Below are 27,149 nucleotides of genomic sequence, written 5' to 3' on the forward strand. Positions count from 1 at the left end.
AGAGTACTGTTCTTATCGGCTATGGTTTAAACGGTCCATTTACCGTTCCTTATGTTTACAAAGTAGCAGCAATGAGGGCTTTACCATTTTCAAGCGATAGATTCGAGCGTCGCGAAGGAATATTTAACCCTTCGAGGACGAATGTCTTCGCAATGGCTGCACCGAGTTTTCTCAAGTACAGTACAAAGGTACGAACAAATAAATTTGCTACTCGAACAAGCAAACTTTTTTTTTCTTAGGATTTAAAAGTTTCTCCGCCGAAAGTTTTGAATATTTTAAAGTCCTCGAAGGCAAAGAACTTTTTAAACATAATGCAAATCGCTGTCTTTTATTTTTTTGACAGCAATTGCAATACTTTTGCCGAGGTCATTTTCAATTGCTGCGGGACTGACATTTGCTACTTGAGCTGGGTAAACACTGATACTAAAGTAATTAACTTTTCCTTCTAAAACAATGGCTCTGTAAAATTACAGAAGTAACTATCTGATCCACGTGTCTCTTAATATCCTTGGATCAACAAAATATGCATTCTTTTAGACACCAAATCTTTGTTGTTCTAACACTTTGCTGAAGAGCAGAGCCTTCTACTCCTGTGGGGGCTCTTTGTGTATTCTTTCTGTTATATTGTAAACATAGATATCCATCTTAAATTTTCGAACTCGTTACACTTTCAAATATAGTTTTCATGTTTGAAAAGAGTTTTAATCATATGTACATAGAGATTAGTGTATACCTGCGCATCAATAATTCTGGGAATTTAACGTAAAAAAAGGTAAACAGGCAGAATGAGCGCGAATTTTTAAGAACTTAATCTTTCCTAATCTGGAGCTTTTTAGATAGATAGGCATACAAAACAAGTGAAAGGAATTTTTTACCGTTTACTGTGCAAGAATATTTATAAGAAATTTAGAAGAAATTAGTTTTATAATTTATTTATTCTTTTGTACTGTATTTTCATAATTTATTAGATTGTTCTTGATGAAATTTAAATGCCTAATATAATAATTTGTAAACAATTTAGAATTAAATATCTCGTTTACCCCTCCTAGAAGGCAGTAATGGCGGACGAATGGTAGCTAGCACCATCTACTGCAGATTTTGGGCACGACAGACAGTTAGTTGTCATAGCAATGGGTGAAATACAAACTCTGGAATTAATAAAAATATATACGCGTGTAGCACAAATGCACGCGTATATATTATATGGGCAAGTACTCACGTTTATCATGGCTCTTTTGCCAGTAAATTATCAACGCAGTTTCAGTTTTCGATGCTTGGAATTATCTTGACCGAATGGTGCCCCGAATCTTCGCATCGTGTTTGAGTTATAAACAAACGTTAATAATTAATTGGCAGGAGCTACAAATGAGGATAGAGAAAGGTAAGATCTACGAATGACCAGAATGACTTTAATAGTTTACTTGGAAAGTGATTGCCAAGTTTTGTGAGGTAATTCAGTTCCTTAACCTATCTTGCACTTTGCGTTTTAGTGGCAGCACTTTCGAGAGAGAATGTCAGTTTCTAGAAGTTGTTCGGAAATTGCTTACAAGCCAGTTTATTGTCGCAGACGAACTTCAAGAGCCAGGCATAGTTTGACAACGCATAATGGCCATAAGGAACCAACAGATCATGTTACGGATAATGGTAATGATCATGAAGGAGATACACCTTTAAGAAGTAGAAGTAAAAAAAGTGGAAGATGTAGAAGGATAAATGAAGAAAAAGATGTAGAGAAACATCCAGTTGACGAAGCTGATGCAGATTCGAGTATTATTTCAACAAGAATGAAAGACAAACATGTTTCGAAAGGTACGTTAAAGATAGCTAATGATTACCATAAGTTGGAGAAACGTTACAAGCATGTGAAGGATGAATATGAAATGTTAAATAGACTAATGGAGCAAAGAGAAGCAGAGTTTCAGAAAGCATGTTTGCATTATGAAGAAATGGTACAAGAGTTGGAAAATGACAGAGTGGAATTGATTAATCGTAACCAGAAACTTGAAGCTGAGAAATCTCAATCAAAGGAAGATATACATTTACTGAAAAGCATTGTTTATCAGTTAAATACCGAATTGGAAAGGTACCAAGATAAATTGGCCAATGGCAAGCATAAAACTATTGGTACAGAAAATAAAGGAGAGAGGTGCAATGAAAGGGTTTGGAGTGGCATTAATTTTCATGCATTGGGGCCATTGTTGAATGCTTATCAGGAGAATTTGTCAGAAAAACGAGAGCTCATAAACATGTATGAACAAAACATGGCCAACTTTGGTAACAGGTGTAAAGAGATACTTACTGAGAATGAACTTATGCACCAGGAAGTAAAGGAATTAAGGTCAGAATGTGATAGGTATGCAAAAGAACTTAGGACGACGATCGAGAATACTGCCATGCTGAGGAAACAAAATGATTTTCTGCAAAAAGAAACTAGGGATACTAAACAAGATGCGAACGAACTTCGTTCGTCGTACGAATCAAAGATAAAAGTCCTTTTAGAACAGAACGAGATCCTTAAAACAGAACACGCCGCTAGTATGTCGCAATTGAGCAATCTCAAGGGAAAGTACGAAGTTTTGAACGAAGAATTTGAGAAGGTGAAACACGAAGAGAAGCAGACAGTGCCTATGAGCGCTCACACAGCCGCAATCGACGAATGCAAAACGTTGCTAGACGAATTAAAGTATCGATACGAGAACGAGAAGCGTACTCTGTCTAACCAAATAAAACGCATAGAGGAGAATCAACCGGAGAACGAGAAGCAGTTGGTGATGACCACAGCGGAAAGGAATCATTTGAAGAGTCTTGTCACAAATCTAGAAGCTAATTTGAAGTAAGATATCCGTCATTCCTAAATACGTATTATTCTTCGCATACGATCCACGTGGTTATGTGTAAGCAGATTTATTTCAGGCGCACGCTACGTAAAAACGAGTACCTGCGGAGTGTCTCATATTCGACTCGTGTTTCACGTGATTCTGTGAGGGAGCAATTGAGCAAGGCGACCGCCTATTGCGGGGAATTATTCACAGAGTACGAAAGAATTGTTTCGGAGAGGGAGAAGTTGCTGGCCCTCCTACGCGAAACGGAAAAAGAGAACGCGAGCATCGATCGTCTAGGGAAAAGCATTAGCAGCCGGGTAGCAGGTTTAAAAGATCAATTAGAGGTACGTAGGAAATATTCCCGCCTGTCGCTGTGTTAACAAATCAACCGATCAACGAGGGCTAACAATTACTGTTGATTTCAGAGTGTAAGGAGAGGCGCGAGGCAACAAGTCGAGACTGTACAGAAGCGTATACAGTTACAAGAAGTACGAGTGCGCAAAATGAAACGTGAATATCGCCGCAAAGTACGACAGCTGAGAGAGGCAATTAAGCAGAAAGACGAGACGATTGCGAGTCTGCAAGAAACGGCCGTTAGCCGAAATAAGTCGACCCGACAGTTGCCCCGGGCGACGAGCGACGAGAAACCTACAGCCGCGCCGTCCAAAGAATCTCATAATCCTTAAATCGAGCCTGTAAACGGTCGGCATATTGTAAAACGCGAGATACGATCGTTCGCAATAGGTCGGACTTTGTAACCGATTCACGGCGAATCATGATTAAGGAATAGGTGCTGCTCGAAACACCGTGGCACCTCGTATTTACCGACCGTGTCAGTCGCTTTATATAGCGGTGACATCAAAGGAAGCAAGTGGCTGCGAAGGCTACCGTTCGCCACTGTATGAACCGCGGATGGCAACGGTGGATTCAGTAACCACCTCTCGGCGAAAAATTGATGTCATCCATTATAGGTATGATGTCAGACGCGTTCCATACATTCATATGCAAAAGACGTGTTTTAGCCTTAAGCCTTTTATAGAGATCAATAATGGTTCTAAGTAACGATGATAATATATCAGGATCGCAGTAAATATGTGTCAATACGATTCAGTGAACAAGAGGCGGCTGTAAAAACGGCGGACCCCCTGTTCTCTTCCCCTCCTTTCCCTTTCCGTTGCTTCGTCATTCTAGTTCGTACAACTATACAAAATATTTACGTTGCTCGGTGTTTCTTTCTTCAGAAATTAACTCGAAAAAAACGTTTACCGTCTTGCTCCTTTTTACGAAAGATTAGGACGGAGTAAACATTCCTTATTAAGTGATATCTATTTTGGTTTGTAGTATCTCGAAGACGCGTGTATTGTTTGATAAGTCGCGTTAAATGTCCTGTAGTTACCGTTTATCGGGGCCACGGGTCCGCTAGAAATCAAGAAGTCACTCGATTAACCGATTAAAAGAGATCCATATTTCTGGTCAAATTCTGGTTAATTTTAAATGTTTCCCTTGTCTAATCTTGTTTACGTATACTGCTAGAAAAGAAAAAAAACAGATCGGCAAGCGGTGACGATATAAATACGCGAATTTAATCGTGACTGGGAACTAGTCTAGCGCGATCGAGAGCAACGCGTTTTGATAGCAGTATAGCCGCAGATGGCCACGGAGTGGCGTTGCGAATAGTGCCAGCTGCCAGGATTCAGTCGTGTCGCTAAAGTTCGGGGACCCTCGACGCACTTCGGACACGCTCGTCGAAAGCAAAATGTCGTCTGCTAGGCGCGTCGTCAGACCGAACCGGGTCGTATTTCTAACGCGAAAATCGCTATGATAAGTGATAATGCGATGTCTCTGCGCGCGAACACGTAGTGTTTTCTGTTGGAAGGTGCATCGGAAATCGCAGAAAGATATTCTTCGGATCGGGTTGCAAGGTTGCTGACGAAAGAAATTCAACAGGAATACCGGTGAACATTGATTTTTCCTGGTTTCGCATCGGAGACGACAGATGATCGAACGGTAATGCACGTCGTTCCCAGTCGCTTTATCCTCCGGTTTTCTCCGAATTTCGATGACTAGGCGTACCGAGCGATGCTCGTTTATCGAATAATGTCTAGGGAATCCCATTAATCGCGCTGCATCGTGTTCGTTGTTTGGGTCAAGTACCGTGGCTACGTGCGGACGTATCGGTACTACTTATTCATTACTTTCGGTCAAACGGTTATCTCGATTTCATCGTTTGCGCGTACCTTTTACGCAGATGTCGCTGGTCCTTAGAAATCGGGCATTATCTCGGTTTGCCCCAGGTATTCCTAACGTAGGGTTCCCAAGCTAACCCTATTTCAGAGAGCATCGCGCAGAGCCCCGCGACGGCGCAAACTCGAATAATTTATGTTCCTTGCGGTGAAATTGAATGAGCCGTGCTCCGGTCACGTTTCCAGAACTGTTAGGTTAGGTTCGTGGGGCGAACGTCGGGGGCGAGGAATCGGGTTATATCCTTTGTTCCGTTGAGTAATCGAATCCCCTGTGCCCGGCACGTCTCCCGTTGTTTGGTTGTTCAGCGGCTGGATCGTTCAAAGTATATTTTTCCCCCGTTTATTTTCCGTACAGACAACGCTCTAAATTCGACCGAAAGTGTAAAGAGGCAAAAAGGAGGAGAGAAAAAGTCTGTTCGGCGTGGCCGCGTACATACGCGAGGACCGAAGCCTTTTCAGCCACGAATATAGAACGGACGTCCGTGTTTTTGCCTGGCCGTATTGTAAAAACAAATGAACGAAACTACGAGAGCGACACTTACCTCGGTAAAGTGTGTTTCGGCGCGTACAAATTCTTTTTTCCTTTCAGCCGGTTAGGGCATTGTAGCGTCGACTTGTTTTCGACGACAATGAAAACACTCTTACAAGGTATTCCCGTTCTCGAGGTTTTCAAGGCTCGCATAACATTTCAACCACTCGTATCAGCACGCGAGTAGTTCCGTGCGAAAGTGGAACGATGATCTACGCAACCAAGAATTTACGCGTGTCGCGTATTCTTTCAGCGTCGCTCTAGAATCGATTCTGCTAGATACCGCGATTACCGCATCCATTTCCGGCCCTTTGTACCCGGTCTCGATCTATCGTCGTTTCGACATATGACGTATCTAATGATGGCGGAACCGCGAATCACGTTTCCGCGGCAGTTGAGCGGTGTGCAATTTGCGCGAAATCAATAGTTTCGAAATCTCTTTACCTTGCAAGCATCCGACCGAGCGCCGATCAAGAAAAAATATCGCTTTCTCCCACCTTCGCCGTGAGTCACATCGGGATTGCTAAAATATTAACGCAACGTTCGTCCGCTCCCTTTTTCCGACGTCCGCCCAACACGCAACGGTTTAGCATCGCGTTCAAAAAAAGACGTTAACACACCTGCACAAATTAGCAGGGAATTGCCTACATCCTGCGGCTGTTACAAATCTCTTTATAATTAATGCGCGTAAACATCGCCACGGGTGACACGATACAGGTAATTATTCCTTATATTCCGCTCTCTTAGGCTGTCGACGATTCGTTCGAGTACAATCACTTCCATTAAAATGCAATCGATCAAAGCCTTCGCGAAAACATGCCGACAGGATCCTTCGTCAATTTACTAATCGCGACCCAACGATCGTAATCAGTATTTACACCTAACCTATGCTCCGTACAAATAGTCACGAATCATGCGCGCCTAGAACAGGTACATCGATGAAAAATAAAAGTGGCGCACTTCAAGTCGTAAAAAGATGAACGCGATAGAAAGAAAAATAACCGTTCCCATTATGTTCGCAGAATGTTTCCGGAAGGGAACGCCGGCATAGACGACAGAAGAGAGGGCGGTAGTAGAGCACGGTCGCGGTATTTCGACAAGTGAAAAACACCGAGGAATCCGTGGATCGTGGCAAAGGTCTTGGAAACGCACAACAACGACGGGAATTCGAGGCCGCCGCGGCGGGCTGAGGTCGGGCCTGACCTAACCAAGTTTTCAGCCGTGCGTCTAACCTGACCTAAGCGCCGCTCACGAGCAAGATACGAAGCACCGCTCGATTATCGGCGTGCAGGAAGCACGTTAGTCGTTGCTACCAGGCGCCCGGCCGCCTGTTCCGCCCGCTACCCGACGTTCAAATCATCGCAATCCATCGCGAAAAGCAGACGGGCCGAGAACATCGTACGCTAGCTTTCCCTGTTCGTCGTCGCCTCCTTCCCACCATCTCTTCCTTCCGTTCGTTCCGGCGCGCGGTTCGTGCACTTGTACGCGCTAGAAGCTACCGCGCACACGTACCCTACACAACACAGTCCCGGTGTCTCGGAAACGGTAAATAAACGCGCGGCATGCCGGATTCGATTTCCACGTGTTCCCTGTCCCGTTGAATCATTGCCACGAACAAGGGTAGAACGAAACCGTCGCGGGTAGGGAAGGTGAACGCGGGTCGTGTGTCGGTTCCGGTCTTTTACCGAACGAACAAGGCTGCAGAGGATGTCGCGTACGATAGCACGTGCAAAGTCGCCAGCTGCCCGCTGTCGATAACTTCGACCGAGCTTCGTACTCGGTGCAACGCTACCCGCGAACCTTGTCGAACGAAGACGACCCGAGACGAGACGAGACGAGACGAGACGGGACGAGACGGGACGAGACACGACGACGCGTCGCCCCTGGGCTCTCTGTGCCGCGGGTTGTGAAATCGCATTTAGTGGTTGGTGATACAGTGCGAGGAGAGCAGTTGCTTGAATATGGTGTAAGGAAACGGAAGAAGGAAACGGGAGTGTCCGCAGCCAACCACGTTTCAGATAATGGAGTTCGAGCTGGACGGAAGCCTGAAGGAATGGGTAAAGGACAAGCCACTGAGTATCCTGCAGCTAGATCCCGCCGACAGAGCAGTATTACGGATCGCCGGTAAGTAGCTGTCACTCGTCGGCTCTGTGTTTCCGTTTTCGTAAGCCGGTTACGTATGTACTCGAATTCGCTGCTCTACTCTGCCTTACGCTCGTGTCGCGTCGCGGTCTTCCGCCTTTCGTTTTCCACTCGCGGTTTACTGCGGAACGCTCGTTCTAGCAACGAACGATCTTAACCCCTTGCCATGCCATTTAACCGCGCAAAATCCGCGCCATAATTATGGCGGCCGATATCTCGCTCGTGTTGTCACCTCGACTCGGACTCGTGATATTTATATGTTTGCTCGAAAATTTCTCTCGCGAGTCGAACTCGTTAAAGTACGGCAAGGGGTTAATGCTAATTAAGCAAAACATACGGAGGAACAGTTCCGTTGACCGACTGCCCTCACTCGTCATCCATCGTCGTCGATGGCTTTACATGCTAATGATTTCGAGCGGCCAACCCAGACCGGTCATGGAAACGTGATCGCGCGTCGCGATAACGATTCTTTAATTCATACGAAGGCGACTAACAAAATCAGGCGACTGGTTTCTCGTCTTTGATCCGCGGTCGAAGGACGCTTTATTTGAATCGCGGGCTCGCCATCTATGCACGCACCATTATACTAAATCACGGGACGACGTTGAGCGACGTGTTTCCTCGTGCTCGCCTCGCGTACGCCACTCGTGAACCCGCGTCCCGTGGTAATTGACAGTGTGTACGTAATCGACCAGAATGCGAACGGATAATGAGTTGTAAATTAATGGTAATAGCGGCGGCGACGATCAATCCTTTACCCCCGTTCCGCATCTCGGAAGTCATTAGTCGAGAGCGGTCCGGCGGTCTCGCGACGCGGCCCGATCGATAAAGGCGCGCGTAATTGAGGAAATTTTTCGACCCCCCTTGGTGTGTTCGGTGCTTCCCGCAACCCCTCGCCCTTAATCCCTCCAATCGATCCTATCGATTCGCCTGGGGTTCCGTGAGAAATTGGGAGAGCACTTTGGTCATTCTTCACAGGGGAACCACGCGTGTCGCCTCACGCTGCAGTCTACTATTAGATGCAAAAGTTAGACTGTGTCATCGAGAACGGCCTTGAGGAAAATTCTTTGCAAGTACACGGTATATCAGAGAAAAATTCATATCGAGGAAACTAACATTGCTGCTACCGTTCGGATAGATCCGTAGAATAAGTTGGGATGATTATATTTTTGGCGGTCGTAAATTAACTCGCACGAAAATATGTATCTCCGTACGCCATCTTGGACGCAGCGTCGTTCGCGATCGTAACTCGAGACTCGGCCACGGGGAATTTCTTTTTACTCCTTTCCCTCATTGATATTTATCGTATTCGCGATCCTTGATGGCGTTCGCTAGTTGTATTTCAAATAAATACCTCGACGCGAAGCGTTTATGAGTATACAAAATTCCTGCAAACGGATCAGCGGAGATAAGATTAGCCTCGCGTAGTCGAGTACTAGAAACAGATTTACTGCGCAACGTTCTTGACCCGACGTCGTAATTGATTAAGTCTGGAATAATAGAACAATTGCTACGATCGTTAACCCATTAACCGATGGACATTAGTTAACTCGTGCAAATGTGTCCCCCTGCGGTACTCTTGTTTTCCTTATCTGTTTACTCGGAGATCCCTGTCTGATGGGGACGTATGGCACCTACGATTGCAATCTGTATGAAATCATTAGTGTCGTAAACGTTCAGTTTCCATTTTGATTCCATCGAATTCAATGGAATTCTATTATCGAAGGAAATTGAATGACAACAATAATGACAATATGATGTTGCAAATTACTGCAACGATCGAAGATCTTTCGCGGTTTGATCGCGACCTTCGCCGAGGGGTGCTGACCAGGAATAGACACTCGAAACCGTTCGGTGAATATCGGATTGCTCTCGACGATCTCGTCTTACCGTGAGAATTTTTTCGTGTGCGCGTGCGCGTGTCCGATCTCGAACCCGAGCGCGCTTCTTTTCGATCGTCAACGGAGCGGATCGCCGTCCGCGAACTTTAACCCCCTACGAACGAGGACTGTTCCGAGTATTCGAAACCTTGAGCGGAAGACGCTAAATTACGTATCGAACACTTCAATAGTAGAACAGAAGTTCGATCGTTTCGATAATTGAATTCGTAACTTGGTCATTTCATCGATTTGATTTGTCATTCGCAACTTTGTACCATAGATATTGAACTTTGATGTCAGCAATGCGATGACATTCGTTTTCAAAGGGTTATTATAGTTTGACATGGCGCTTTAATGATTTGCTTAAGAACATTACTAATTACTGTAGAAATGGGTAAAATATTTAATTATTGGGATAATATTGAAACGTCGCGATCCGTCGTGATAGAGACGTCTTCATGCAAAAAATGAAAAAAAAGGAGTTACCGGTGGGATGTGGGGCGCATCCAATTCACGAAGCTTACAGGCTCTGATTCGCGTCCACAAAAGAGATTCGCGCGCGCGCGCGCGCGCGTGCTCGGTTCCGCACCATTTTCGCATGTCGGGTCATTAAAAGTGTTCGTCGCTCGATCGAGACGAAACGGTCTCGTAACAAAGCGCGCCGATGGAAGAAGAGGCTCGGGTATCGTATCTCGGGCACGCGAGCATAATTGCCCCTAATTATAGCGAGCTATCGGGTCCGGTATCGCGGGTGCTCCAGTAACCGATACTCTTAAGCCCCGTTCGCAATGCAGGGACGCGTGGGCGTTTGTCCGCGGACAACTTCCGCTGCAGGATCTTCGTAATCCTCTTGGATGAAACGCTATAGAGAGAAACATACGAGAAAACGGAAGCTTGTAGCAATCACGAACGGGAATTATATTAACCGTACGTCCTAATTAGAATATCTTGGTGCAGAGGAATTGGGAAATCGCTACTGCAAATCGGCGAATAGGATGAAAGAGAATAATACTTATTAGCAGTGATTTTATAACGTGTACATTCCTTTTAGCGTGCAATCTAATCTTCTTCCGAGATTAATCAGCAGTTCCTTTGTACCAAAGATTAGCGTGAGTGAAGTCATTTCCCATTACCAGTTCCCAGTAAGACCAGCGCAACACTCGAAATAGAACCAACGTATTCTAAAGCGCCACCTTAGGCTATTCGAGTGTTACTTTGAAGTCTCCATAAGCGGTCACCTGCGCGGGTCCCCTAAATGGCCCCTACAAAGGCCTAATTTACGACACCTTCGAGTGCCTATTGTTTTCCCTTTCCACTGCGGCAAAACCTGAAGCGACACTCCTCGAGTCTTCGCATTCCTTGAAAGCAAACACACTTATCCTAATTCTATTCACGAGCGAGCCTTTTTGGCCCTCCGAGGGTCGCAGTCCCCAGCAGCTGTTGTAGTTAGGAACCTAAATCTAAAAACGAGCGCCAGTCTTGTAGAGAACATAAGCGGCATGGCGCTTTTACTAACCAAGCCCAATGCCGTGTATATTGCAACAATCATTTTATTATTTTTATTACTGTTATCGTTGTAATATTTACGATTAACGCGTTAAGTACCGAGCCAGGTCACTTCTGTGAATCTGTTTCCGTTTGTTACCTATGTCGCCGTATTTCAAGGCGGTAAGTAAACTTGAAACACTTCCGATCCGTGAATTACAGCCTGAATTCGATATCAAAGTAGTCGAATAACCTCGTACCTACCCAACCGTACTCGAAATCGTCGCCACGAGTCTCGCGCGATGTTCTAAGCGGTTCAAAGTAAGAAGAGCCTAACGCAAATGTAATGACCGTCCCGAACGCAGGGAAGCGGAAGGAAAAAAGCTGTAAAGATAGAGAGGGAGAGAGAGCGAGGAAGAGAGAAACGCGAAAGGGGAAAGGAAGATGTTCTCGAGCCTGGGGCATCGAACCGTGACCCGAGCACCTGTTGCCGCCTCCACGCTCCTAGATTAATGCGAGCCGACCTAACCTGCCGCCTCCGCTCCCTGCTCGGCCATTACCGGCGACGACGACGGCGACGGCCGGTGACGACCACGCGTGCGGCCGGTCGTTCGCGACGAGTGAACCGTCGTGACCTCTCTGCCCGGAGCATCCCATGGACCGTGACCGAGCCGAACAGCTCGACCACGCGCGCGCACGAGTTCATCGACGCGGTTCAATTCGCTGTTTCGCTAGCTTAACCTTTTAGCTGCGCGTTTTCCGAACATGAGCATCCACGAAAGCGCAACTAGACGCGAATTCAATTAACGCGGGGAACATCGTGTTATCGTGTATACTTTGACTTTCAGTGTTTCAACTCAATGCTCTTATTCCGCTGTTTTGAATATTCCAACTTCAGGTGCACTCACGATACATGAAACGGTTCTTCGCACTTGCAAATTATTGATAATAGAGTAGTAGATATTTACATTTAGTTATGCTACGATCTTTCGCATTCCATTATAAGTTTCCTTACGAGGAGAAAATAAATCACTGCAGTCTATGAATTCCGTCTGCACTTCTGGAGAGGAAAATCGAAGAATTACCCACAGCTGGAGGGTTGTATCGAAACGTTCGAGAAATGTAACTCGTTCTGCCACGTAACCGCAGAATTATCTCTCAGTCTAGACTGGCTTTTACTCGGCTGTCCGCCTCCTCCGATCGAGAGCGACGCGAGCGTCTTCATTCATCGAGGACCAAGCTGTAGCCGGCGGACACGCGTTCGCGCCTCGGGGATCCCCCGCGTTCACGGAAACCCATAAATACACCGAGAAAGTCGCGAAACGATAGCCGGTTTCGCGTAAAGCTCGGTTCCCACTGGCGCGACGCCGCGATCCGGTGCTGTCTTGGTTTTATTAGCGGTATTATTAACCGCTGGGGTGAAGCAGTAATATTTTACTATGTTCCTCGTGCTTCTAATCTTGCTGGACACTAGTGGGGTGCAGCACTTTGACCGTTTTTTGGCGATCTTCGCTGGTTTAACGGTTCCGTCTGTTCGCCCGCCGACTTGCGACTTGTTCCGTGACTGGGGCCGATAGAATTATACTTTGTTGTTAATGGTTTCTCGGCAGGAGAGGAAATTAATTGTATCGTAGGCGTGTGCTCGTGAGAAATTGAACGCTTTAGAAAATGAAATTACGGGACAAGCTGTTCATTTTGGATGTTTCTCGATCGTCAGTCAAGGATTCTATTTAACCTTTTGAAAGTGCAAAGTGCGACTATTATATCGCGATTAATTACATTAGAATTCGCAGCATGAGTGCTTCAGGAGACTGTTAGTTTTTGTATAGCAGTGTACTCTTTATCAGATACAAAGTAAATTTGGAAGAGAGACTCTTAAGTCTTCAAAGATTTTCGAATTAATGCCACGCGCAGACTATCCATGTTAAGTAGATTACGTTTATAATAGTATTAGCGAACAAACATGGCGAAGCGGTATTCTCGTATTTTCTCCGTACGCAACAGGTGTCCCAATACCTGGCGATCTAGAGCATGTTTTCGCAGAACGATTAACCATTTACGATCGAACACCGACGTAATGGCGACTTTCAGCTTTGATATCCGAAATCCAGAGTTGCGAATGGATGATCCGATTACTTTTATAATAGAAGATTAATAACGAGATCTTCTTTCTTAGTATCTCTAAGCCTCGATACACAATTCAATCTTGTACGAGACGAAAAGGTTAACAACGAACGCCGCCTTCGTGGCGGCCACTTTGAACTTGAGATTCATTTGGAGTCACCCTGTACCGCGACTGCCAATGTTGTTGACTCCTATTCTTAACGAGCAGCTATTTAAGATTTGGTACGGGCTCGAAAATAAATCCTCCACGGTAATGGCACGCGCCGCGAAGTTCAGTGTCAAGTATCGTCGCGAGGTTTTAATGCCGAGAGAGGCTAGTAGTTAAGGCGTATAGAAACATGGTGCTTAGCTACTTAATCCTTGAAACGCGATACGATTCTGTTACTTTTAGTGTTTCCGTCGCGGAATTTACGCTCTCCGTTTCATAATTTTATAAACATTTCATAATCATTTGCCTGGTGGAACAAGAATCGCCAGGATTTAATCTTCTAATCGGCAATTATTCGAACTCGCAGCTTCTTCGATTAAATCGTACCGGTTTCTTTTAGCAATCATTATATTTACTTAGTCTATTCCTTTTTCTTTTAATCACCCTCTGATTTTCTCAGAGGTACTTCCAAATTTTATGAAGATGCTAGACCAGAAAGTCGTCCGTAGTGTTACTTGTTCATCGTTTCTTCGGTAACGTTCCGAATAAAACAAGGGAACTGGAGACACTGAGATCAAAGGTAGAGCACTGGAGTAAAGACCGCACACGTACTCGTTGCACTGTATTTACTGCATTTCTCGAGGCGAAGTTTCGCGAACTGCTCGCTAGATGTCCCGAGACACCTGAAGTACCTGAAGTACGAGATGCAGTTTCCGCGATAAAGATTAAGACGTTGGTCTTACTGAATGTCATACGACAAGGGGTTAAGCTTGATGTTAACAACTCTTTCGAGAAATGGCAAAGATTATGAACATGTCCTATGTCTATGCTCAGAATTATAATAATCGACAGCAAAAGAACAATATCGAATTTCAATCCAGAAAAAATTCAGCAATATTTTCGCTCGAACTCTTCACGAGCCTGATACGATATCACGAGGCAGCGGGTTAACCACCTCTGAGGTGATCAATTAAAAATCGCGAATGGTTCCTCAGGTATTCTACTCACCCACTCTTGAAACTGCTCTCGATACGTGTCCTCGTCGATACTCACTGTTCTTCATGGTCGAACGTAGCTTCGATTCGACCGTTCTGACGTGAAGGCACAGCGAGACGTGCCGAGGGTGCTAGATACGGGCCCAAACGTGAAGTCAAAGTATCGGCGTTCGCGGGCGAACTAAATTTCCATGGGGGATTCCACGTTTTAATATATATTTCGAGTAGTAATCTTCGATTCGGATCGGTGTACAGTTAGGAATGCGCGTCAACTTGCCAACCGGCCGAGGGGGGAAACGAGGGACAAGGAAAGAGAGCGCGAGGAATCGAGAGAGAAAAAAATCCGAAGTAACAGAAAAATGCTGTTAGGTGAGATCCAGGTCACGGAGTCGGGGAACGATGAACCGCTGCTCCGAGCTCATCGAATATGTAATAGACATTACTAAATAACGTTAGATAGTGGGAAACGAGCAACCCTGCCGAGGCTCGGGCCATAAGGCACTGAACGATCGCGAGGATCGCGGCTCGATCCTCGTCTACCGATCCTGCATATCAATTTCGATTAATCTCGCTCGTGAGACTGTCGCCGGTGATCTATTCGCGATAATTGGAAATCCTCGTTCCTGTAATTGATCGTGTTATCGAGGATCGATCGGTGAAAAGGGTGGATTTACAGTTTCACAGGCTCAACTTTTGGAGAGTTGGCAGTGTTTGTTTTAAAATTCTACGAGATATTTACATTGTAAATATACAGAAACTGCGAAATAGGAACTATTTCTGCAAGAAATTGTTTCGTCCGAAGTCTCATCATAAACTCTAGACGATATGTACTATAACCAACTATTCAAGCATTATCAGCCGGTCAACCGACGAAACCGCGATACAAAAATTCCGTTTGCATAATCAATTTAGATAAGGAGCTCGTTAAAAATCAATTAACCGAGACTCCAGCGCGTTAATGAGCGTCTGCGCGAAACGGTTTTTTATGGGCTCGGAAAAAATTAATAAAAATTTCCCGTTGAGGGGTCGTTAACGGGATCAGTTGCCTTGGGCGATCAACGAAAAGGGATCTCCTGTGGACGCCATTTTTTTTGTTCGATAACAAGTCTGAGTGCTTGTATTTATGTAGATTCGTTTTCCCGTCACTCGAGCCGTGAATTTCTCCCCGGCTCTCGAGTGGGCCCTTAACACGTTGTGAACTAATGGGGGTGACCTGGTGTTTCTCGATAACGTGAGACGTGTTTTGATTTTTTCGAGCGTTAGTCGAGAGCTCGTTCATTCGGATCATTTGTAAGTGAGCTATATAATACGTAGAATCATTATTATTAAATCAACATTAGGGGTTCAATTGTCTTGTAGACTTTATACGAACTTTGAATTGAACGGTTTCGTTGGTCAGTGTACACTTCAAAGCAACAATGTATCATAGTTCTCAATGTTATACTATAGTGTCCGAACCAACGCATAAAGCTCTTCTTCTCGTAGCTTCCGAATATGTCGTGTGATCGTTTCAGAAGCCAAAATATTAATTTCCACAATTTTTCTTTTCTGGACTTAACAGCATCAGCTTCTGAGCGACTCGTATTCAGTTCCCAAAGCTATGGAGTAGTGTCGACGCCGATGTGTCTAGTTCCCATGGCGCTACCGTAGCTCCCAAAGTAACCGCGAGATTAGCTCTCGAAAGCTGCCGCCCCCATCCGTCCCGAACGCGCTAAGTGGCGGCACTTTCAAAAGACGTTGTTGACACGCGTGATTAGAGACAGCGGACCTCTTGGTCCACCGATCATCAGCCGGTCCCGGGTCGCGCCGAAAACAGACGAGTCCGCGGGACAGCTTCTGACAAACACCGTACTCCGCCGGTTCCCTCGATCCTCTCGATCCTCTCGATCCTCTCGAGCAGCCAGATAAGTCTCGCGAGTTTATACGACGTGGACCGTTATCGTTTATCTTGATAAGATAAACACCGCCGGGCTGGTCGCGTTCTTCGCGGCCGGCAAGGATTCAGTGTTGAGGTGGCGAGTGGCTCGCATATTTACGCGTTGTGACACGCGTGTTCGCGATTACCGTGGGCCCGCGGCGCGCATAAACAACCGGTCCGCGAATATATATCGGCGACGTTACCAACGATCGACCACGAAAAAAATGAGCCGCTTTTGGCCGGCCGCCAGGTTCGCGGGAATTCTCACGCTTAGGAGAGGCCTGCGGCGCGAGCCTCGCCTCTTCGGCGACCGGGTCATCTCAGCCTGGCGCTTTTGCACGTGAATCCTCTTTGTCTACCACAGTTTGCTCGGACAGTTCGCCAAGTGTATTCTGTCCGTTGTTCTCATTCTACGTCACTGGGAACCGCGGAACCTTCACCCGCGCATCGCGAACAATTCTTCTGTGGGGGATTTTTCTACGAGTTTCGATGTGTTCTTCGAGTTTTCGAATTGTTACGGGGGATACAGAGATAAACGAGATACTCAGTGGACTAGAAACGTATAGCAGTTCTTGGAAAATTGTACGGACGGACAGAGGAAAAGGCTACGCCAGTGGAACTTCGGAAATTTCAGAGACTTCGTGTGAAGTTTACACGATCGCAGTGACCGAGTTGTTTGAACACTCGACGAGAACGCATTGGTAAATTACGTCGGCGATAAGAAGCTGCAAATTGTGCCGCGATCGCACGGATCGAAACGGCGGGAATGGTAATATTTATGTAATTCCCGTATGAATCGTTCGAGGACGAGCGACGGGCGTGAGCGGCACGAACCGCGAAACCGCACGGCTGAGAATTTGCGAGCTCGTTTTCGAATTATAAACGAGATAGGGTTCGATTATGGCGGCGCGATAAGGAACCACGTTAGTCGGTACGGTCTGATATACAAGGTGACTGTAATAGCCAGCCGCGGGCAACGGGGAACGTTCCACATACAGAACCAACGTCGGAGAAAAGGTTTGAAACTTTCATAGGCAACGTTTTATTCCATGTTTCTCGTGCCGTTACGACGATTTTCTCCATTTTCGATTCTTCGTGTAGTAGCCAGTATAAACAACTGTCTAGTTGGCGAAATTAATTATTCTCGTAATCTCGATCGGTCAAGTTATCGACGCTATCTTCGATCTTGATAAAACAATCTACGAAAATGGCAACCCGCGCGAAGATCCGTAATCTGATCGTAATACACGTCGCACGGTTGTCCATAACGAATGCGGTAACGGTGGTCCACCCGAGCTGAATGAAAATCGCGTCGATTCATCACGTCGCTCGATGCGTCGGTGTGCCATCGCGTTACTTAAAACAATCACGAATCGGCCAAGTGCGGCAATACTAAGTCTTGACCTACTGTAGATCGTAGCAGTTTCGTTGCGGCGAGGAGTATAGGAAGTACTGTTTAAAAAAGCATTCGTCAATGCCTCTGCTGCGACGAACCGATCTCTTTGTAATGGTCCCTGGCTGTTAGCGCAAGGTAATAGCTGTACTCTCGCGATCGATTAACACTTTGACTGGCACGTCACCTGCATCTGGATGACACCGTTCTTTACACGAACTTGGACATAATTTTCTTGGTATCGTATCGAGTCGATTTTTCTTAGATACATGAGATATAAGGAAGATAGTAGAGTAATCGGTATAAAGAATCTCGACTTCTTAGTTTCTGCTCTATTCGGAATAACTAAACTCGAGGTACTTCTGTTGCGTTAAAGGTTAACTCGATTTCGAATATCCATAAGAAACCGTGCCTCTGAAATTCGAGTGGCAGTCAGTCTGTTCAAACGCTCGGACATTAGATCCACACAGTCGCGTATCGGCGACCAGCCGTCGAACCCGCCGCCAAACCCGCCGCGGCAGGCCACATCGAATTTCAAAACTCCCGCGGTTACGTGACCTGCCCTACGAACCTGTTTGTAACGGCAGCCTATTCTACGCGTAGCGCTGTCAAAAAGAGCCAGATGCCTCTCTCGGGTATAGGTCCCTACCACGCAGACCTGCCGTGTCCCTTGGTCCTCTCTCGCCTCTCCTCTCTCCTCCCCCACCCTTTCGTCATTCTTGTTGCCGGTTTCACCCCCGATCCCCGATCGCCGGTCTTCTCTATCCGGCGGACGGTGAAAGCGAAGGATGGAAACGGAGCGGTAACTTCGTGGCGCGGCGTTGGCCAGACGGAGAGACCTCGTACGAACGAGCGAGGCGGCAGACAGGGGTCGGCGAGGAAGGAGGCAGGTTCTGGAACCTCGAGGCTCGAGGTAGAGGCAGCCTGGGTGGGCGGCAGTTGTCCAGGCCGGCGCAGTCTGTGTCGAGGCGACGTGCTCTACACGACGGAGCGGCAAATCGCGTCTTCTCCAACTCGCAAGCCGCTCGCTCGCTCTTCCCCCTCCTTCTCTTTCTCCTTCTTATTCTTCCCCCTCCTCTCTTCTTCTTCTTCTTCTGCTTCTTCTTCTTCTTCATGATCCTCTTCATCTTCTTACAAACATTCCCTCAGCTCCATTCGAATTCCATCGATGTTCTTGCTCCCTTCATCCACCTCTTCGTGATCTCTTGCTCCCTTCTCGTCGTCTCTCTTCATTCTTCCTCATTCTTCCCCCCCTCTTCATCCTTCGGGCAATCCTCTTTCCTCTCCGCTTCATTCCAGCGTTCTCCCGATCCTCCCGGCCTCTCGTTTTAGTCCCCCGTCGCCTGTCCTTGTTCGGTCCTCTTCCCCCAAATTTCAGATACCCTTTACTCCTTCCAGCCAGTCGCTCCTCGATCTCCTTCTCCCGTCACCTGTCTTCGTTCCATCTTCGTTCTCCGAACAGCAACACACTCTTCGCTCCTTCCAGCGAATCGCTCCTCGGTCTCCTTCTCCCGTCACCTGTCCTCGTTCGATCATCGTTCCCCGAAAAGCAACATACTCCTCACTCCTTCCAGCCAGCCTCGCTCCTTCTTCCCATTCATCCTTCTCCGACGCCGTTCCGTCTTCTTCCTTCGAAGACCGAGCGTGTCTCTCCGTTTCCCTCCCCCCCGTTCTCCGTCCTCCCGTAGAGCCGAGCCGACCCGCGGTTTCTGCCTTTGCTACCTGGCTACCTGGGCCCCCGTGGTGTGTCGTACGGCGGGGTTCCGGGATACGCGCGTCGACTCCGTCAACGGTTGTGCGTCGCGGTGCGTCTACCCGCGACGGAATTCCAGTGCCACGTACCGTGCGCCGACGGTCGGAACCATTCCGGGTCCCTTCGCGGTGTCTTGTCAGTCGGGTCGGTCACGCCGATCGTGTTCGTCAGTGTCCGCGTACGTCTCTCGGTATCCTCTTGTTTCTCCTCTCTCGCCTGTCCTTGCGTTCGTTTCTTCTCTTTCGTCGCCAGTGGCCACTGAAGTTGCAGCATTCTTCAAAGAGACTAGTTTATTTCGTTCGATAAACGTGCGAGCTTCTACCAGGTTTGCTGGATGGATACTTCTGTTTCGGAGCTTCCGTCTAACGTAATCGGAAATTGAGGAAAGACGCTCAAGTGATTCGTTTGAATACTGGGTAGCCAACGAGGTTGTGCGCTCGGTAGCTGCCCCGAAAGAACGTTTTGTAATCGATGTTCGGCGAAGGTGACTATTTCGATGAATAGAACCTTCTTTTTTCATAGAATCCGCGTATGTTTAGTTCTTATTCCGAAAATCGCGTCAACTGTTTTGGTTGCCCAACAGAGTACGCTTTCCTCGATGCAAATACCTCGGATACTGCTCGTGTTTTCGAAGTGCTGCAACTTCTAAGGCCGTCACCGTAGATTGCGACGCGTCCGTCTCTGTCCCGCGCGAACGGTTACGTGCCGATTAATCGCGTTGATCGTCGAGTGACGGAACCAGCGAGCAAACACGCGCCAGTACAGGTGATAACGAGGCCTGCCTGGCGTTGCATAAACGTTAGCGAGACGGGAGTTGGTGAACCAAGAAGAATCTAGGTTTCCGACGATGACGATGCCTCCTCGTGGGTGTTTTCTACGCGCGGTGACACGTGCTTGCCCGTCGAGAGGACTTACGTTATTGGTTACGGTTGCGTGATGTTGTTGGCAAGTTCCGATAGGAAACGTTGATGTTGTACGCTTTGTTTTGATGTCGCGATGGTGGGCTGATAACGGTTCATTCAGCTCTAAACACGAATTCGTTAGGTCGAGCGTCTCATGAGGTTTTTTCGGCGGACGCGTAACCGTGTAGCGAATTCTTCGTTTGTTATTGACGTTCAGTTTTACGAGTCTCTTTAGTGCTATTCTTATCGGAGCAGCTTTATTCCATTGTGCCCAGAAAAGTCGATGTTCGAGATCTTGGATATTCGTGTAATTGCGTCGATCAAAATCGACGTGAACAAGTTATTCGTCTTAGCAGTAGTTAGCTCTATCGCTGCTACGCTTTGTTCGCCATCTCGAAACGTCAGTCCTGAAATCGGGGGACTCGATATGAAAATCTCAATTCGTCCGAATGATATTAAAGTCTGCAGGGCCGAAAGGAATGCGTCCATCAAGGGGACTACCGTATTCACAGCACAGAAATTTCGTCGAACCCCCTGTGGCCCGACAGCAAAACACGAGGCGTTCGTGAGTCACGCTCCGCTCCCCGTGGCACCTCCCTGCTCGTTCTCCGTTCCCCTGTCCCCGGCTACTAACGTGTCCCTCCTTCCTCGTCCCCCAAACAACATTTCTGTCTTTCTTATATTCAACATGACACACTCGCACATCACGTATACACATTCTTGCTCGCCCATTCGCTCGTTTTCCACTCGGGGAACGATCCCGCCGCTATTAACACGTCGAATGCCGGACGATTTCACGAAACGAAGTACTTACGCATCATGCAAAAGTATCGAACGATTCAATCGAGTCGCGTTATCATTCCTCGGCGTTCATCTGGCCATGTGTCGGTGTTTTTCACGCTACAACCGCCAAATATGGTCCATTTTAGATATATTCGTTTTCGATTCATCGAAGTTCTAAATTTGCTTCTGCGAGAAATTGTTGCTTGTAGATCGAAAATCTGTTCACTGGAGAAATAGTAACTCGACATAATTATATTCTTTTCCTATGTAAAACTATGAGTCACCTCAACCGCTCCACGGTTCTAACATTCGAAACGAGTTACACACCAGATGTGTGAGGCAGTGCCTGCCAAAAAGACCAATCACACGATAAGCAATCGTCGCAACAGAATTAATCGTGTTTACAATAAATGGATAAGGTGCATCGACTTTCCAAATGATCTTCAATACAGGGAATTTATCAAATAATCATCGTCCAGTTGGATGAATCACGGTGATTCGACTCTGTTGGGTCGCCGCTGACCCCGACGGCATTTAGCGTATTAACGCGGCGCCGCGCGCGCGTTGTTGATAATCACGGAGCGGTTTAAGCGTGTTGTGCCGAGCAGCGATTCACTGAACGGGGAATACGTGTACCGATGTTTATCGTTCTATCGTTCATTCATGATTGGGATCGCTGGTCTCGATCCCCTCTTCGATCCCTCGGTCTCGTTTATTAGGTGGTTCCTGGAACTCTGTTTAGGAGGAGGCAACGTTTCGGACGTGGGGTCCGTGGGATCGTCTCGTCCCATTTGACTCTCCAGAGCTCCAGGAATTTAGTCTCGGCTGGAATGGGTCGGGAGAGCAGGGAAAGGAGCTTCGTTGCATGAAAGATTGAGGATGATGCGAGGTTCCCGGGGTCTCGCGGATAGAGCAGTGCTCTTTCCGAGTTTATTTAAGATCAGACTCGATTGTTAGACTGTTTCGTGTATTCGTTGGATCAACCCATTGACACCAATTAGTTCCTTGATCCGCTAAACACTTGATCTGTTTAAGGAATTTAACTCCTTCTCGAATATTTACCAGTGAGTTCAGTAAATGCACAAGGACGATGAATGGGTAGTTTATGTTCGTGCTGGGAAATCGTGAACAATGAAGCGATTAATGTAACTCTCGACGAAATGAATCGTGAAGTACAGGGTTGGTAGCTAATGAACGAGATATGATAATTTTCAATTTAGTAGACTATTTGCAAGTGCAACTAAATCGATCGAAGTATCTATATTCATCAATCGATACGCCTACTCGTTAGAATCGACCGAAGATATATTGGAAATCGAGTATCCAAGCGGCTGCATCTTCGAGAAACAGTCTAAAACAAGTGCAGCCGAGAGAAGCCAACTAGAATTCCTCCAAAAAGAAGGTAGCCTCTAGCCGGGAGCCTCGAAGAGCCAAGAAACACCGTTCCCAAGCCGCGCAGGGTCGTAAAAGCCTCGAAATACCGAAGACGCGACGCGTTACACCATAATCGAGGGTAGCCGCCGCGCGTTAACGGATAGAAGGCGGTTTTCGCGGCGAGTGAATAAGAAGAAAGTCGTTTTCATCGAATACGGGGATTGCGTAATAATTGCAGGCCGCTTGCGCGCGCGCCCGAGAGCTCTATGACAAACCGGCTTCGCGAGACGCGATCACGTATATACACTCTCCTCCGCTGTGTCCGTCGGCTTGGCCGGCTGCCGCGTACCTGGAATTTCTTAATTTGGTCCGATCGACCTATTCTCTGGCCCGAATCGGTCGTAGCCTCTGCACTCTCTTCGCTTCGTTCCCCTTTTTCGCCGTTTTCAGGCCGGACTAACTCATTCTAGTCGAGAAGCTTTTGTAGGAAAAGGTTTTTCTCGAAATATGCAGTTCTCGTGTTTCATGCAGTTTGATTTGAACGTTGAATCAAATGATTCTGTACAGAAGGCTTCTCGTATGAGGAATCTTTCGTTGAAAATAAGTTTCTCCGTTGCGGGCTCGAGGAAATGGAAACATTTCAGATTAGGTCACTCTAGATAGGAAGCGTTCGCAGGGAAATTCTCCTGAAAATAACGAAAAGCCCCGTCATTTTGGGGTTGGTAGAATGGAACGGTCGTTTTTATTGCCACCATTGAAGGTCCCCATAGCTGGGACCGGAATCTTATTTGCGGGCAAGATATAGTTATCGTTCACCGCATGATTCACTGATTTCACTCCGATTCTGCGCTCTTTCTGCGCTGGAAATTTTGATCGATGTACTTTCGGTGAGTCATCCGATTGATGTATCGAATGTATGATAAATATACTTGATTGCCGCTTAATTCTATTAATTCAGCATGTAACGCGCGATAGCGAAAATGGCATTTAGTAATCGACAACACAAATTCTTGTGAAATCGAGGAGTGCTGTGTTTGGTGTTATCGAGGTTTTAATCTTTACGACGTTGTTCGCTTCGAAATTCGTGATTCGTAGTGTCGTAGCTCGCGAATGTTATAATTTGCAAATGTTCTCACTCTTCGAATCATTAACAAGAGACGGAATTATGTAGTATTCGTTGACTATTCACAAATTTTGAATGCCCAGTGTTTACTCTGGAAACGTTCTCGAAATTTCCTCGAAATGGTCCGATACTGGGTTCGTTTCCAACTTTTCCCCGGCGCTTTTTCTTCTGTTCTCGGCCTGGACGACTGTGTCGCCTCGCCATCGCTGCGCCGACAATCTCGCTCTCCTTCTACCCGCTCGGTTAGTGTATCCCGGTCCCCACCTTCGTAGCCGCGACCTCCGTCGCGTTCGCGCCGAAAGCCGTATTTGGTTGTCGCGTTAACAGACCCGCGAAAGTGCAAGTAAGCTTTTCGAGGAGGGCCATTGCAGTTTGCCGTAACAACTGGCCGCGCGATAAGCGAGCCGTCCGAAGTGACTCACCCTGCTTCTCGATTCTCTTTTTCGCATTTTAGCTGCTCGGTAGAGGCTGCATCGGTGCCTTACTGCATTTAAATTCAACCCCTTTTTGTCTTTTTCGATCTAATTCAGATTAACCGTGCTATTCCTGCTGTTTCACACTTCGAATGTCAATTGATCTTACTTGCCGTGTCTCACAGTTTAGTTCAAGTTTTAAATATCTGTTAATTTGAAATGCTGAATCTCCATTATACCATATATTCATCGGTTTAGCGGCTATTGTATTAAAATAAACGTTTTCGATCGTTTGAAGCCGCAGCGTTTCTTCGACGAGTGCATTTAAATGCATCCTCGTTGTCGCAGACGCCATTATCCTCTAATTTCCCTCGGTCGTTTGCCCTTCTGTGAGCTTTTCATTTTTCATCGCGAGTTAGGAGGGTCGTTGACTCAGAATTACACGGTCCTAGACAAACTTTGTTCCACGAGAGGCAGGACCTCCTAGGGTCCTCGTACCCGCGACGCGATTACAAAGCGTCTCGCGTGCAGACCGCCTCGGGGAACGTTTTGTTTGCCGTCGTCGTCGCGGCGAATTTTTTATTTGATCCGACGCGGGTCTGGGCCGTCGCGTTCGCAACCTCGGAAACCAGTTTCAGTTGCGTCGCGAACAAGGAACGGAGTTTAGAGAGCTAGGGATGGGATATCAAGTTCAATATGTAACGAGTCAGTCTCGATATCCGGATTCCGTTTTATTGCTTCTTCGTTTGGCATTGTGCTTCGCCCAAGAAAGTCCTCTTGTTACATTCGATTCTATCCGATTCGTTCGATCTCGCCTTGAGCCTCGTTGCAAGACGAGTTCATTTAGACGTTAAAGTTGAGAGTGTTACAAGTTATCGAGAACGGTAAATTAAGGATCAACGTATTCGCGACATCTACTTGGTCAAATTATATAGATTCTCCGAATCTATTATCATTCAAATTTCATCTCCCAATTCCACGCCTCTCGGACCACATTCCTAAAATGCAGACTTCTCATATTTCATCGCAAAATTCTTCAAAACCCACGGCGACTCCTTTCATATTCGAAACACTCGGCCGTCCGCTAGAAAATCCTGAAATTCCAGCTCGTCCAGAGAGAGTCTCTCCTTTACCTTGACTCCATCGAAAACAGCCCGTATCGTCTAGAGACCAGCAATCTATCGTCCGAAACGCGTTCTCGTGGTCGAGCCGGCTCGCTCGCATCTCGAGAAAGGTCGGCGGAGGATTTACGAGACGCGAGTGGCCCCGGGACTCGCGAATTCCATCCGCGGAGGCCATCCTCAAGGACTCGGTGAATCGGAGGCCCGGGAGAGCGAGTCCGTTCGTTTCGAGAGAGGATCGGTAGAAGCGCGCGCGCGCGCTCGCTCGCTCGCGCCGGAGAGCGCGGCCGTATCAAGTTCGAGGCTGCGCGAGAGGACACGGCTGGATGATCTCGCGATCTCGAAAGGTCGCGATCCGTAATCGATATTCCTTTGCCTCTAGAATTACCCGCGTTTCCTGGGGGCGACATGATAAACCTGTCGATACGCACTGTCAGTTGGTGACGAGTTGACTAGCGTGACGGAACAGGAGCTAAAGAGGTTGCCTGGTTCTTTAGTTTCTCCTTTTTCATCCGTTTCCTTTGATCGCTGGGGTTCGTTGATGTTCGAGTTTCTTCGTGACGCTTTGTTAATAATTTTCATTTCTCGTGTGTGTTCTTTACTGTACCAAGAAATTCTAAGTGAAAGAAGATAGGGCTATTAGACTTCAGCCTCCTTTACAGTCTAGGTTCATCAATTATATCTCGGTAGGAAAAGATTCAGCATTCCAATACGATTATCCAGTTACCTCCAGCTGATGGAAATTGAATGATATTTCTACATAGGTTTCACGTTCAGTCTGCGTTCACCGCTGATTCGAGCCTACTAATCTAGAGTACTAAGTAAACGGTAGCAAGCCGTGGAACCTCGATTACTCGCATTATACCTGAACCTATCCAGCCTATAATCAACGCACAAAGTGCCAATCAAATCGTAACGAACACGCACAACCCCTAAAATTACCAAACAATTGCATTAAGTAGGGCAAACGTGTCCCACGACTGATTCTAGGCAAAACGTTGCTTCTTTCCTCGAAGGAAAAAGTTAGCGGAGGTGGATGTGTTACGAGATGTCAAGATAGGTGGGGTTTCCGTTGGAGAACCGGCCGAATCAGAGAGAAAGAGAGACGGGAATACACTATTATCTAGTCATTAGCGTTACTAAATATTTTCATTCAACGTGAAATTCTTTATTGTAATTATTTTCGAGCAATTTGGCAGCATAGCGACAGTCATTCTGTTAACACGTCGACGCTTACCTTGAAATCGGTGGTGAACGAAAGAAACAATATTTTCCTTTTGTTAATTAGTTGTTTCTTTGGGAGTTCGATCAAAATTTCAGGCTATAGACGGCATTGTGCATAAGATTTTCTAATTCTACACATCGAATCAAGCGATGACTGAGAATCACCTCCGAGTGCGAAGGGTTAAAGGGGGTTGAGGGTGGAAAGGAGAGGCGAAAAGGAGCCCGTTGCCTCGTTACAGCGCTTCGGCCGCGTGCTACTCAAGGTTGACCGAACTATAGGAGAGAGTCTCTCCTTCGGCCGCTTCCAACTGGCCCTCCGGAGTCCTCCGCGTAGTGCCGGCTACACGGACCCGTTATGCTGCTACGCCGTCGCCGCAAGAATGCCGCCGAGCCGGCCCCTTCTTCTGCGACTCGCGTTATACCGATCCCCTGAGTCGATCCCCGATCCTCTGGAACCACGCGCTTCCTTCTTCCCGTTGTTACGTAGTGGATCGTCGACGATCACCGAAATTCCAGTGCTACTCGCCAAAGGGTGACGCGTGTTTCCACGATCCCAAAGGGGTGGAATAATAATAATTGAGACGACTCGATCCGATTTCCGTATTTTCAATTGTTTTCGGTGGTGCAGAATGTCTTCCAAATCACAAGCCCATCTTCCGGAATGCGGAGGTTCGATGGTTCATATTTTAAAGAAGCAAATCCGAAATGTTCATACCGACGACTCGAATGTCCGCTAGTTTCACGCGTGCCGCGTCGTATTTCAGTTCGAACGAAATC

General features: G+C 46.9%; 2 protein-coding genes across 42 annotated transcripts in view; both read left to right on the forward strand.

The window, feature by feature from the left end:
* The first annotated feature begins 51 nt into the window (after positions 1-51).
* On the forward strand, positions 52-3,913 carry LOC116432405 (centrosomal protein of 89 kDa). 2 transcript variants are annotated; one of them, XM_031989235.2, is made up of 6 exons: positions 133-188; positions 344-410; positions 1,050-1,381; positions 1,491-2,833; positions 2,914-3,166; positions 3,248-3,913. In XM_031989235.2, exons 4-6 carry the CDS (start codon positions 1,512-1,514, stop codon positions 3,506-3,508), a joined length of 1,836 nt encoding a protein of 611 aa, XP_031845095.1. In that variant the 5' UTR covers positions 133-188; positions 344-410; positions 1,050-1,381; positions 1,491-1,511; the 3' UTR covers positions 3,509-3,913. The 2 variants fall into 2 exon arrangements, with proteins under 2 accessions (XP_031845097.1, XP_031845095.1); XM_031989237.2 differs by lacking the exon at positions 344-410 and having other exon boundaries at positions 52-188.
* Positions 3,914-4,502: 589 nt separating this feature from the next.
* Positions 4,503-27,149, forward strand: part of shot (dystonin-like protein short stop) — a 109,498-nt gene continuing 86,851 nt past the window's right edge. For 23 of the 40 annotated variants that reach the window (XM_076370698.1, XM_076370703.1, XM_031989174.2 and 20 more), the window contains exon 1: positions 19,444-19,610. Coding sequence is in view for 10 of the 40 variants with exons in the window: in XM_031989193.2 (XP_031845053.2) it covers positions 7,616-7,718 (103 nt within the window). In the remaining 30 variants the exon portion in view is untranslated. Of the gene's footprint in view, positions 4,830-6,028; positions 6,312-6,616; positions 7,719-19,442; positions 19,623-27,149 lie in introns of those variants that run through there. The other 17 variants (XM_031989193.2, XM_031989196.2, XM_031989199.2 and 14 more) reach the window with 7 other exon arrangements.

Source organism: Nomia melanderi, chromosome 9 (genome assembly GCF_051020985.1).
Source record: "Nomia melanderi isolate GNS246 chromosome 9, iyNomMela1, whole genome shotgun sequence".
In the NCBI taxonomy this organism is placed as follows: Eukaryota; Metazoa; Arthropoda; class Insecta; order Hymenoptera; family Halictidae; genus Nomia; species Nomia melanderi.

Excerpts from the sequence above, each read along its gene's own strand:
- LOC116432405 (XM_031989237.2), top strand. The coding sequence starts at position 1,512 with ATGTCAGTTTCTAGAAGTTGTTCGGAAATTGCTTACAAGCCAGTTTAT. Across the intron at positions 2,834-2,913 it reads AATCTAGAAGCTAATTTGAA|GCGCACGCTACGTAAAAACG; the intron begins GTAAGATATCCG and ends GATTTATTTCAG. Across the intron at positions 3,167-3,247 it reads GTTTAAAAGATCAATTAGAG|AGTGTAAGGAGAGGCGCGAG; the intron begins GTACGTAGGAAA and ends TGTTGATTTCAG.